Below are 13,631 nucleotides of genomic sequence, written 5' to 3'. Positions count from 1 at the left end.
GTTGGTGAGGAGGCAGAGAACAGGGGAAAATGTGTGCAAGGGGCTTTATTGTGGTTTCTTTGGGAAGGGATGGGCGAGGCAGGGTAAGAAAGTTTAGGATTGGCTAGCTTGAATTTCAGTGGGCTCTAGGGTAGGGCACGAGGATAGTGGCCCACTGTGTGAAAAGCCCAGTAAAGGTGGCTGAAGGTACAGGCTCTGGATTTGTTGCTTTGCATTCGAAAGGCATGCTTGTGTGCAAGTTATTCACTAACTCTGGGAACTGGCCAGCCCTGGGAGGGGCAGTCTCTGTAGGAACAGCAAGGACCCACCCAGTGGTCAGAGGATCAGAATACAGAAAATAAGACACGATTAAAAGACAGCCTTGCCTTGTTCTCAATCTTAGGCAAACATTCGGTCTAAGTATGCTAATTGTAGGGTTTCTGTCATGCTCTTTATCAAGTTAAGTAGTTTCCCTCTATTCCAAAGTTGTTTTTATCATGAATGGATGTTAGATTTTGTCAAATACTTTTTCTCATCAATTGATATGATCATATACTTTTTCTTCTTTAGCATGTTAATACAGTGGATTACGTTGGTTGTGGATGAACCAGTTTTGCAAACCTGGAATTAAATCCCCTTGGCCATGGTGTATAATTCTTTTTATACATTGTCAGATTCAATTTGTTAATATTTTGTTGAGGTTTTTTATGCCTAAGTTTGTGAGACATTAATTCTCCAGAAGCAATCTCATTTCTATATATTAACAATAAATACCAGTCTGTAGGTTTTCTTTACTTGTACTGTCTTCATCCGGTTTTGGTATCAAGAATACCAACAACAACAAACAATCCAAATAAATGTGACCTTAAGAGTCACCCAAACTACCCTCACATTGTTTGTTGAATTATGGCAGTGGCCATATTTTTATCCTGAGTTTTACTACCAGCAATTATTGTATTTATTGAGAACCTAACATTCTTGGTGTATTATGTTTATTTAATGCAGTACCTGATAATGCAATTCTCATTTTTTTTCCTACTTAAAAAATATCAATTCCTTGAGAAAAGGAGCCAGGGCTGTGCAAAGCTTATATGCTCAATTTATTTGCTATAATCAATCATGTGCCTGACTAGTAAAATGAGATTTACAATTAAATACAGTGATTTAACAACAAAGGGCTCAAAAATGAAAATCCAAACCAAACCAAACCAATTAAAAAACCAAGAGTAAGTTTCGCAGGAATCTTAAAATCAAACTGAGTAATCCCCACACTGATTAAAGTTTAAAGTCTTTTTCCTTGCATGAAAATGAAATATGAATAATTACACAATTATAGACTATATTCAAAAATATATTAAGATTCATGATCTTCTAGTGATGAGTACACAATTACTGCTTTATTTGGCTGAATTATCTAACAATGTTATTAGCACTTTATGATAAGAACACGCAAGAGGGAAGAGATATGGGAACATATGTATAACTGATTCACTTTGTTATAAAGCAGAAACTAACACACCATTGTAAAGCAATTATACTCCAATAAAGATGTTTAAAAAAAAAACAACACCATTCCCCACACGATACTCTGCATTTTTCTGTTATTATGAGCAATTTTAGATATCCTCTTTTTTCCTTCCCCTTCCATAGACTGTTCATATGCCCTTATTATCTTGATATCATTCTGAGTCTTACATCCTTTTATTCTTGAAAATATACTACGTTGGCAGGCTTGAATTTTTGTACCAATAATGTTAAGTTTACTATTAACCACAAACCTGGCCAAACGCCTACTGCCTTTCAGAAGCTACCATATTTATCATTCATTCCAAGTGATTATTTTGGTTTTTATTTTCATTTATTTATACAGCACACCTAATTCTTCTAAGTGGTCAGTTAATAGTTTACAAAACCTAGACCAGATGAAATCCAGGAGTATTAAGGCTTTGAAGGTGTGTTTTAATTTAATTTTAAAAAGAATTAAGATTCCTTAAACTCTATAGCAGCATACCCATCCTTCCAAGCATTCCAAAACTCTGAAGGGCAGACAGAATTTTCTGTTACTACAAACATAAAAATCATTGCAGAGCTCACGAACATTTCAAATATAATTATGAACAATGCAGACCTGGAACTGCCTTTCCATGGAGTTGTCCTCTTAAAGAGTTAGTTTTTCAGATATTTTTCCAGAGAGTAGTTTACTGGAGGTGAATAAAATGAATTCAGTGCTATACAAAATAGTAAAAATTTTTATTTACAAATTAATAAACTATAATAAACATGACCAAACAACAAAGAAAGTTATTGGCTTCTATTCATTATGGCTAGAAATATAAATTATTTAAACAAGTATCTAAATCTGCCTCCTGCTTCCAGATAAGTTAATGTATTGCATATACATATTTTCAAGTTGTTCCTAACTCTTATTCAGACTTAAGACTTGGTCACTCCTCTATTTTTTACATAGAATTATAAACAGTCTTTAAAAAAAGCTAGCAGAGTAATAAATATAAAAATTTTATACATCCTATAATCTGGATTAATTATGATTAATCTGTGGAAATACACAGTACAAATCTATCAATCATACACAATTAGGTCTAACTGTTATATACAGAAAATAAATTTTACAACAGTCAGTTTTTATTCATATTCTTGAAAGGTATAGCACTATTCCCAATAAGTATTCCTTCCATCACTTCTGTATACTTTATACATTCTCAAACCAAAAAGAAACAACATACATCTATTTGACTTTTTGCTTTTTTCTTGCTTGAAACTGCTCTGTTTTGTTTTTTACAGATTTAATCAACATTGACAAGGCAGGATCAATGGATCTCTTGTGTGATTCCTTCTGAATTTCACTCTCTTTTTTCTTTATTGCCTGAGTAAGTTCTTGTTCTTTTTGTTCTCTCTGACGGGCTTTCTCCTCAAGGATTTTTTCCATAGCTTTTGTTTTCTTGAAATTAGGATCTGAAGGATCCAAATTGAACAAGTGGGAAGTATACATTGCCTGAAACCGTGCATCCTTAACATTGACCTGCAAATCCAAAAGGAAAACATAAATAAATAAAATTAGCAAACCAAAAGGCCCAGAAATGGGACCAAATTTCGAAAGTAAGTGAGTTGATTATATAAAATACAAACGTGGGCATTTTGCATTGATTCATTAGAAAACTGTTCTCCCACAGATCTTCAATGGAGTTTTTGTTTGTTTGTTTGTTTTTTTGCGGTACGCGGGCCTCTCACTGTTGTGCCCTCTCCTGTTGCGGAGCGCAGGCTCAGCGGCCATGGTTCACAGGCCCAGCCGCTCCTCGGCATGTGGGATCTTCCCGGACCGGGGCACGAACCCGTGTCCCCTGCGTCGGCAGGCAGACTCTCAACCACAGCGCCACCAGGGAAGCTCTTCAAGGGAGTTTTAAGGTTTATTCCTGAACCGCAATGTGCAGGGCACACTGTTTTTCATCACACAACGACAATATCCTTGAAAGGGAACTATCCTAGTCTATGTATACAATGGCCTGGAACGACACCAGCCACTTAGACCGAGCGTCTGGAGGAGGGGAATGATCCCTGGAGTAGGCAGGCTCCTCCACGCTTACAGTGTGAAACCTCTTTCTGGCTGGGATAATTAAGCCGATAATTAAGCCAATGGTATCTCCTGCTGGAGTTTTGTGCAGTCATTGCATTCTGAGTACATTAAACTTTTTTTCAACCTTCGTGCTAAAATGAGCAGCTACTGAGGGCAATTCATACAGCAAAAGATTTAAAGATTAAAATGGGAAAGATGGCACCCCTGAGACCAAGATCCGGTCAGATACAAGCCCCGAATTTATCCTTTATCTTTCTACAAGAACACTGTGGTCCTACATGTTAAGAGTGTACCCTTAACTCCAGCCAGGTCTTCAAGTATTGCCAGGCACAGGGGTGACCAGCCAGAAAGGGAGCATGACTCACTGCCACCCATCATTCCCATGCGAAAAATGAGTCCACCCGGAGATGGACTGTAGAGTTACTTAGTTATAGTAAGGACAACAGACGTGATACCACCACCACCACCACGACACTCATGAAAAATGTTTTTATGCATGATGATTAGTGTGTGGAGACAGTTCTCAAAATAGAAGATCTGACTACAAATCATTCTTTGTTTTTAACTTTTCATAAGAAAATCAATTCACCAAAAAGTTCAGTGGAACAGCACACACATGGAGCTGACTTAACAGAAACCGGAGCTACACAGTGGTTTCAAAGTCCCTCTCCACGCTACTTAGAAGTTATCTGTACGCCCCTCTCAATTCTCTAAACAACTTCAAAATCTCTCCCATCTTCTTCTGGGTCTATTCTTCCATGCTAATGGATGGAAGTCATCAAATAGTTCCTGACAGCTGTTGTAGGTTTTCTGTACAGGGTTCAAACTCATGCATGGGGACTGTGTGGTCACTAGAAATATGTACTTAGCAAAAAGAGGGAAAAGAGGGAGCAATGGAAACAAGAAACAAAGCAATTAAAAAAGCATGGCCTACTGCACTGGCCTTTGCACACAGAGTGTGGCGCGATGTGATGTGAACCTGCTATTTCTCAGTCAGGCTTAATGATGCAGAACTTTCCCAGTGTGAGCATCACAGTGCATGTGATTCTAACACTAAAAGCTACATATTTTGGTGCAACATGGCTACCAAAATAGAAGCCAACTACATCACCTGGTGCTCAACCAAAGAAACACCCCATGGATGAACTGGCTGTGTTGGGCTGAAAGATGGTAGCTTTGGTTCCATGTTCAATTTTTTTTTTTTTTTTTTTGCGGTACGCAGGCCTCTCACTGCTGTGGCCTCTCCCGTTGGGGAGCACAGGCTCCGGACGCACAGGCTCAGTGGCCATGGCTCACGGGCCCAGCCGCTCTGCGGCATGTGGGATCTTCCTGGACCAGGGCACGAACCCGTGTCCTCTGCATCGGCAGGCGGACTCTCAACCACTGCGCCACCAGGGAAGCCCTAAGACGCTCGATTTTTATCTCCAGAGCTGACTTTAGATATAACACCAACTTTAAGAAGATAATGACTATTGTCCCTGGTTACCTCAAAGTCATCCTCCAATAATTCCTTCTTCTTCATAAGCTGTTTTTTCTTCTTTTTGCTCAGATTCTGGTGCTCCACAATCTTGTTATAATTGAAGTGTTTCTTGCTCTCTTCCTCCTCATCCATCACGAGCAAAGCCATTTCAGCCTGTGGAGAGAAAAAAGAGTTCAAATATACAACAGTGCTTTTCTTTCCCTAAACAGGAGTATAGGGCACAGATATCCCCCCAGGAAAGGAGAACCGAGCCACCAATGCTCTGGGATAACACTTGTCATCCGTAAACTGATTGTGGATTACCAGAACTCAAAACGAAACCCAGAGATCTCTGTACAGTAATGGGTATAATTTTTAGAAGCAACATCACTGACAGCAGGAAGCTTTATCTAAAATCCAGACCATATTTCACCTAGTGTAACTGGTTAGTAGGCTGTAGAAATAAGAATCCTCAAGTCCCCCAAATAAAAATTTCTCATTTTCAGTTTGTTCTTTTTAAGCAGACACTAAATCTAGCAAACATGTAGTATTTTGTGATACAAACTAGACTTTCCAAACATGCTTTAGGAACAAGGAATTCCTTTTTTCTTTTGCTTTTTTTTGGCCTTTACTTCTTCAATGTTGACACATGTCTATGAAGGCAGGATCTTAATATTTGCTTCTGTAATCTAATATAATGCTTGTTTCTACTAAATAGGTATTTTCTACTGACTAGGGGATTAAATGTAAACCTTCAAGAATCAAGTAAACAACCATGTACACTAGAGAAAATACAGAGTGTGCTATGAGATTCCTGTGAATCTTCCTCCATTACCACTTTAGACTGCTTTAATTATGTCTCCCTTCCACCACCAGTACCCGCAGTTGGCTTTCTTTTTAGAGCCATTTTCTACAAAAGAAAGGTTTTCTTTTGCTCCTTAACTCTGTGAACACTACTGCACATGCAGTAAAACATGCATTAAGATGCAGAGTTTAGGTGACCAGTCAGGCTCCCTTCTAGACAGTGCTATGAACATCAGTCTTGTGAACATTGTTGACTCCAATTCCTGTCTCAGAAAAAATACATATTACTCTGTGCCATGGATCTTTGGAGGCACTGAAGCATAAAGTTCACTACACTTCCAAGAAAGACTAATTTTGTACACTAAATTTATGTTATTTTCAATAATAAAAAGAGAGAAATGAGCATTGAACAAGCCATAAAGCAAACCCTGTATTACAGGGTTTAAAACTTATGGCATTATTATTTTAGGGTTTTAATAGTACTATTTTTTTTTGTCTCAGTTATAGTGATACCAAATTAAAACTTGAATTAAATTATTGAATTAAAACTTACGGCATTATTATTTTAAGGTTTTTATAGTACAATTTTTTTTTTGGTCTCAGTTATAGTAAGGGTTTTGAATTAAATTGAATTAAAACTTATGGCATTATTATTTTAAGGTTTTAATAGTACTATTTTTTTTTGGTCTCAGTTATAGTAAGGGTTTTTAATAATAAGATATTTTCCTCTTAATCACAAAGGGACATGCCTTGGGTTTGAGGTAAATTTTAACTTTGTACTAGCTGGATACTAGTTGGAGAAATTTGGTAAAAAGATGACATTTAAAAACTATGCTTGGGACTTCCCTGGTGGTGCAGTGGTTGGGAGTCCACCTGCCGACGCAGGGGATGCGGGTTCGTGCCCCCCTCCAGGAGGATCCCACGTGCCGCAGAGTGGCTGGGCCCGTAAGCCATGGCCACTGAGCCTGCGCGTCCGGAGCCTGTGCTCCGCAACGGGAGAGGCCTGTGTACCGTAAAAAACAAAAACAAAAACAAAAAAAACTATGCTGCAGAAATTCTTATTTATAAATTCGTAACTAAAATAAGTTTTTTTTTTTTATTAGGGATACTGGAAACACATGGATAACTCCACTTGAACTGTACATATCAATTATCCACTAAGCATGTAACCATGACCATGTCTTACCTTTTGTCTTTCTAGTTCAGCTTGTTCCTCTGGAGATGTGCCATCTTTTGCAGATTTTGTTGATTTCTTCTTTTCTTTTATACCTGGCACAACAAACCAACATAGGAGGGTTAAAAATTATAAGACTATCACAGCAACAATCTGTTTATACTATTTTATTTTAAAAATTTTGTTTATAACAAAAATGCAAGGTATCTATCAATAAATATATAGAAACTAAAGAAAGTAAAAAAATATTACTTAGATGACTATGGGTATGAATGGAATAATAATAGTCTGGAGGGGATAAGTAAATATTACAAAGAAGGAATTTCTTCTGAAAGTAATGTATAATTATATATACATCAGCTAAAAAAGAAAAATCATAAGATCATTTCAACAGATACAGAATAAGTACTTGATAAAATTCAACATCCACTCATGACAATATATATACATTTAATAAAATTCTATTCAAGGAAATCTTTACAAAGATTAACAAGATAGATTTGATATACATGTAATACAGTGTGCTGAACTGTACTACAAAGTGAAAACAAAAACACTGTACTACATAATGAGAAAAATAGAACAGTTGGCTTAGTATGTAATAAAATGTAGCATCATACATCACTGGAAAAAGAAAGGATTATTCAATAACTGGTGCTAGGCAATTTGTTTTATTCTGCAAAAAAAAATTTGAGCTATAGATGCATCGCATAATTTACAGGAAAATAAAATGCAGATGTATTAAAGAGTTAAACATTAGGAAAAAAAACCCTGTGAGAAAATACAAGGGAACAGCTACCTGATCTTAAATAGAAGGAATGTTTTCTTAGCGTAAGAATAATAGGAGAAATCACAAAGGGAAAAAAAACAAAACACAGGTAATTTTAATATATAAACTCTTAAAACTCATCAGCAAAATGAAAAATTCATCTCTATAATGACAATTTGACGATAACTACCTGTAAGTAAAAGTTTAACAAAACCCTTTCTCTTTCTCTAAAGATAAATTTGATCTTTGTTTAACTTTCTGGTTCTATTATTATTAAACAAAATTACTCATGGGAAAACTGGCTCCTGAGTAGAAAACTGACTATATTTTCAGGCACTCAGGGACTTCTGGAGAACACAAGGTGTTAGATGAGGCAGTAACACACGCAGTTAAGGGCACTTGACTCGGGAGCAGCTGGCCTGGGTTTAAATTCTGGCTCAACTACATTCTAGCTGTAGCAGTTTGTGCTTGTGTCCTTATCTGTACAGTGGGGATTATAATACTTGCACCTACCTCCTAGGGTTATTGTGATGACTAAATACACTAAAAAATGTTAAGAGCTTAATGTCTGGCACATGGTGCTATAAACTGCTTGCTAGCACTGTTATAATAGTCTGACTATACATATATAAGGTATCTTGGGTTCCTTGGTGATCACGCAGATGCTTTGATTTTTCTTCCTTTTTTTGTCTGTTGGGAGGGGTTCAGGGAGAATTGGTGTCAAAGTATGAAGAACTACTCTGAAGAGTAAGAAGGTTCAGAATCCACAAAGACATGTTCTCTTACTCTAGAATGTTATTACACAATCTCAACCTTCTCTGAGCTGCTGGACACTGTCTTATTTGGATAAGTTGAGTTCTCTCCTTCCAAATGCAGAGAAACCAATGGTCTCTAAAGTATTAACAACAATTAATGCTTCTACAGCACTTACTAGGCACCAGAAAGTACTGCTGTTTTATTCCATTTTATACAGGAACTGCTTTAGTCCTCACAACAATGCTATGAGGTAGATTCTGTTATTTATTACAATCTTCACACTGTGGGTGAGGAAACTGAAACACAGAGAGGTTAAGCAATTTGTCTCAAGGTGAGTAAGCAAAGGAACCATGATTCAAACCCGAGCACTCCAGCTCAGGCTCTCTGTTAATCACCCATACTTCATCCCTTCGCTATCAAATGTCATTCTCCCTGGAAGAGCCATTTCCATTTAAAATGCATTTTGTTGTAAAATAATAAAGTAAAATTCACAGAACATATAATGATGGCTGAACAACCACAGCTAATGGGGGATAACAGGAAGTAGAGAGAAGCTTTAGAAGCTGCTCCACGTGCACTAGCCCTGCTGCACTAAGGCAGCCCTGCCTAGCTGAGAGAACACACCTGCACATAAGTGTGGCCTCGTTCACCCCTCACTGCTATCAAGGCGTCTGTCTGCACTTTTAAGAAGAAATATCATTATATGTAGCCCTTCCCCTAAGTGAGATAGTGCTCCTATCTCAAATGTTTTTCAGGGAATGATGTATCTGCTTTAAGATTATAACCTTTTCTCTGTTGTAAGTATGTGCACGTATTTATACATATAAATATCATCAAGGGTCCACTTTCTTAGGGTCTGACTCCCACACCCTAAGTTTACCTCTGCTCTCTTAAGGCAATAGCTCCTTTTGAAGTGAATGGACAAGTGACATATGCAGAAGATCATTCTGTGGCAGGGGAAAAAAATCAGGCTGTATATGATTAATACATAAAGGAGATAAAGATCTTCACATACAGCTGTGGGAAATAATTTCAAAGAGTCCACAATGAACTGTTCCGGATTTTATAACAACCTGGTGAAAAGCCATAAAAATAAACTCGAAAGGAAGACTGCAGCAAGAGAGGAAAAAAATCTCCAAGATGGTCAGGGCTAAAAATGATATCCAGTTTTAGTGTGATGAAAATTTCTTTGCTCATGAAGAATTTACTGTGTGCTACATTGAACTGTTTAGTCAGAAGATAAATAATGTGTAGAGACCCTTTCTGCACTGTTAACAAGATCATATTAGGTGGGCATATCTTTATTTTTTTAAAAAAAGCATTTAAAAAAAAAAAGGCATTTTCCCTTTGGAAAGCTTTCAGACCTAATTTAGTGAAGAGTACTAGGGAAATGAAAGTCCCTGTTCTGAAATGTTATCTTTATTTTTCAGTGAATCTTTTGGCAAGTAAGAGTCCACATCTCCTGGGACTGTGGCAAAAGGACATATAGATGATTCTAATAAGCTGAATATTAACAGAGACTTGAAATTGGGTGTTGGGGTTTTATAGTTAAGAAAAAAAAATCTGGGCTTCCCTGGTGGCACAGTGGTTGAGAGTCCGCCTGCCGATGCAGGGGACACGGGTTCATGCCCGGTCCGGGAAGATCCCACATGCCGCGGAGCGGCTGGGCCCGTGAGCCATGGCCGCTGAGCCTGCGCATCCGGAGCCTGTGCTCCGCAATGGGAGAGGCCACAACAGTGAGAGGCCCGCGTACCGCAAAAAAACCCCCAAAAACTAAACAAGCCTTACTGAGGCCACTATTCCTTTAAGCAAAAAAAGGTAACAATACATCCATGGAAAAAGATGTGCTGCAAACAATTGATCTGTAAAAGGAGTATCTGTAAAAGAAATTCCATTTTCCATTACTTGTAATGTCAGAGAATTGTTCCCATAAAAAAGTTCTTCCAGGGCTTCCCTGGTGGCGCAGTGGTTGAGAGTCCGCCTGCCGATGCAGGGGACACGGGTTTGTGCCCCGGTCCGGGAAGATCCCACATGCCGCGGAGCGGCTGGGCCCGTGAGCCATGGCCGCTGAGCCTGCGCGTCCGGAGCCTGTGCTCCACAACGGGGGAGGCCACAACAGTGAGAGGCCCGCGTACAGCAAAAAAAAAAAAAAAAAAAAAAAAGTTCTTCCAGAGTGTTCAGTTGAGAGCTTCTTGTGAGAGAGCAGTTAAGAGAGTTCACTGGAGGGCAGACTGCTCTCCGTACTGACCAGACAGGAGTGGTAAGCCCCCTAGCAATTTACTCTTTAGCAGCAAGTTCCTGCACCCAAGATCACTTGTCCATCATCAGATAATCTTCCTCTGGACCGAGGCATTCTGGCTTTGCTTGGAAAGCTAGCAAGTCCTTGTGTCCAGCTCTTATACATATGGCTCCTGGCTCTGGCTTTGGTCTTTACACAACGCACTTGTAGAGTTACAAAAAGTAAAAGGGAGCCATTAGGATTCAGGTTCTATCATCTACAACTGGCCCTTGTGCAATTCAACCACGTTTTCAGTTCACTCCTCTATAAAGTGGGCTAAAGTTTGGATTAGAGGACAGAATGCACATAAGAGCATTTGTAAACTGTAAAACTACATATGAGCAGTATACTGTAAGCATCCAGCATACTGGCTGAATGAATCAAATATGTGTGCCTTATTATTAGATTTTCATGGTGGTTTATCAAATATCTAAAGTTGTCAAGACAAAGGATACATTCTAATAGGGTATATTTAACATGTGATGTACTTTATTTCACTCCTACTTCTTCAAAAACAAAATCTTATCAAACAGTTTATGCAATTAGCACTAAGCAAATTTCTCCAATACTTCATTTCTACAAGAAAAAATAACTTTTAACTCATTCTAGAAATACATTTTCAAAGCTCTCATCTAATATTGAGTTTGCAGTTTAAAAAAAAATAGAAAAATTATAGCAAATTTACAGTGTAGGGGGTAAAAACTTAAAAGGAAAAATTAGAAAAGATTTCTAGTACTCATATTGGCTCCTAACCCGAGCCAAACACCAGGTCTGGCATCAGTAACTGAACTCAATTTCTCCATATTTTGAAGAGCGTGTAAGTTTAGCTCTGGGATTGCCTAGGGCAAAGGTATCCTGGCTTAAAATGTCTCTGTCCTGCTCAACCATGGAGCTGAACTATACACCCTTCCAAACACTAATGCTTTTCCTCCTATTTCATGGTGGTTCCTTCTGTTTCATAAACTTTCCCCCTACCTTCCAGGTAGTACCTTCTCCAGGAGGACAGAGTACCTTACGCAGCCTCCTGACTTCAGAGCCCAAACCTGCACCTCCCTCTCTTACCAATGCTTTCTACCCCTTGTTCCACGGTTTGAAATACTATTTAGAGGCTACCGATTCCTAAGTCGGAATCTAGGAGTTATGCTAAATGCCTTCCTTATCCAAATAAAAAGATCGGCAAGTCCACCTCCAAAATATATCTAGAATCCCATTTACTTTTCTCCTTCCAATTCCATTACCGTCGTGCTGTCTAGACCAACCATCACCTCTAGACCTCTACAAAAGCCTGGTCTCTTAGCTCTCACCAATGCCTTTCTTCAATCTGTTCTCTTTGCAGGACCCACAGTAGTATGTTAAAATGCATACCACATCACTTCACATCCTTGCTTTAAGACCCTTCACCGGCTTCCCACTGTCAGTAGAGTAAAATCCAAATTTGTCACCGTGACACAAGGCCCTGCAGGGTCAATCCTGTGTCCCAGCCTGGCCTTATACCAAACTGCCCCTCTAACCATGCTCCAGCCACACTGGTATCTTTCCATTTCTCTGACACCAGTTCTTTCTCACCTCATAGCTGTTCTACCCATTTTCCTCTCATTTGCAATGCTCTTCCCCCAACTCTCTCTGCCTGACTCCTTCTCATTCTGCAGGTCTCAGCTCAAACGTCACCATCTCAGAGAAGCTTGCTTTGCCGACCCTATATAAAGAAAGCTACTCTCCTTCTTCCTCCCAGTTATATGCTCTGTATTACCCTATTTATTAGTTCCTTTAAAACAGTGATCATATTTGCATAATATTCTTATTTGTTTACCTGTTTAGCATGTCTTCCCTAAAACTATAATCTACTTAAAGGATGTAACTTAGCTTCTATTATTAGTGCTGTATCTCTAGCCTAGCAGAGTGCTCGGCACCTGGTAGGCACTCAAAAATGTTTATTGATAGAATGAATAAACATGTCAAGATACCATTTTTTAGTCCTAACTTTATCTAAAAAAAAAAAAAAATTCACTTTTGTTTTTCTTTTTCCTTAAAGCCCTTAAGCCCAGATATAAATAATTATTCCTAGAAAGTATGCTGAAATCAAAAGTATATCGAAAGCAAGCAAACGTAATCTGCATTTTCCCTTGGAACTTTGGATACTAACTTTAGGGAAAACTATTCACAATTTAAATGTGCTGATTCCAAGAAACAAGCTACCCAAGCCACTAAGCTATTTAACTTACTCTTTGAATCCTACCCCGAGTTCTGCAGTTTGACCAGATTTCACATGCCAAATGAAGCACTTTGGAATGAGAACAAGGAAACTATAATGCTTCGCATTTCTCTGTTATAAACTTGGTTTCCTGAAATCGGAGGATAAGGCTAAAATCCATCATCTTCTAGAAATGACTGCTCAGGTATGATAAAAAGCAGAATATGCTAAGTTTCCATTTCCCTTTCCAATTCCTAAGAATCTCACATCCTATAATAGACTTTATTCATCTTGATCTCCTTTTCATCAATAGAATGTCAGTGATAAAAGGCTATAACAACCAAGAAATAATTTTGAGCAATTTTGACTTTCCTGCTGAGAACTATTCTGGCCCACTAGTCACAAGGGACAAGAAGCAGGGAAACTTCATAACATCCTTCTCTTTACAATGCCAGCTTGGAGTTGCTCCAGCAACAAGCCTTTGGGGTTCATGTGTGTGGTATGCAGAGCAGGGGGAAGCAAAATGCATGAGAACAAATGGAAAATGCTTACAGTGGTCCTGCACTGACTTGTCCAAGTATGGCCTGAACCTTACCACACACTTTTATACACACACACAATTTATACAT

At 38.4% G+C, this 13,631-nt stretch overlaps 1 protein-coding gene across 2 annotated transcripts in view; it reads right to left on the bottom strand.

Moving 5' to 3' along the window:
* Nucleotides 1-1,064: 1,064 nt before the first annotated feature.
* The window catches only part of ESF1 (ESF1 nucleolar pre-rRNA processing protein), a 59,562-nt gene continuing 46,995 nt past the window's right edge, over nt 1,065-13,631 (bottom strand). For both annotated transcript variants that reach the window (XM_027118155.1, XM_027118156.1), the window contains exons 12-14: nt 7,021-7,103; nt 5,058-5,204; nt 1,065-3,019 (exon numbers count right to left, since the gene is read on the bottom strand). In XM_027118155.1, the coding sequence (XP_026973956.1) occupies nt 2,726-3,019; nt 5,058-5,204; nt 7,021-7,103 (524 nt within the window). In that variant the 3' untranslated portion in view covers nt 1,065-2,725. The remainder of the gene's footprint in view (nt 3,020-5,057; nt 5,205-7,020; nt 7,104-13,631) is intronic.

The sequence above is a fragment of the Aethalodelphis obliquidens genome, unplaced genomic scaffold, assembly GCF_003676395.1.
Source record: "Aethalodelphis obliquidens isolate GAN/ISIS:26980383/991018 unplaced genomic scaffold, ASM367639v1 scaffold18, whole genome shotgun sequence".
In the NCBI taxonomy this organism is placed as follows: domain Eukaryota; kingdom Metazoa; phylum Chordata; class Mammalia; order Artiodactyla; family Delphinidae; genus Aethalodelphis; species Aethalodelphis obliquidens.
The sequence above is the reverse complement of the archived record's forward strand: the minus strand, read 5'-3'. Positions and strand labels throughout refer to the sequence as shown.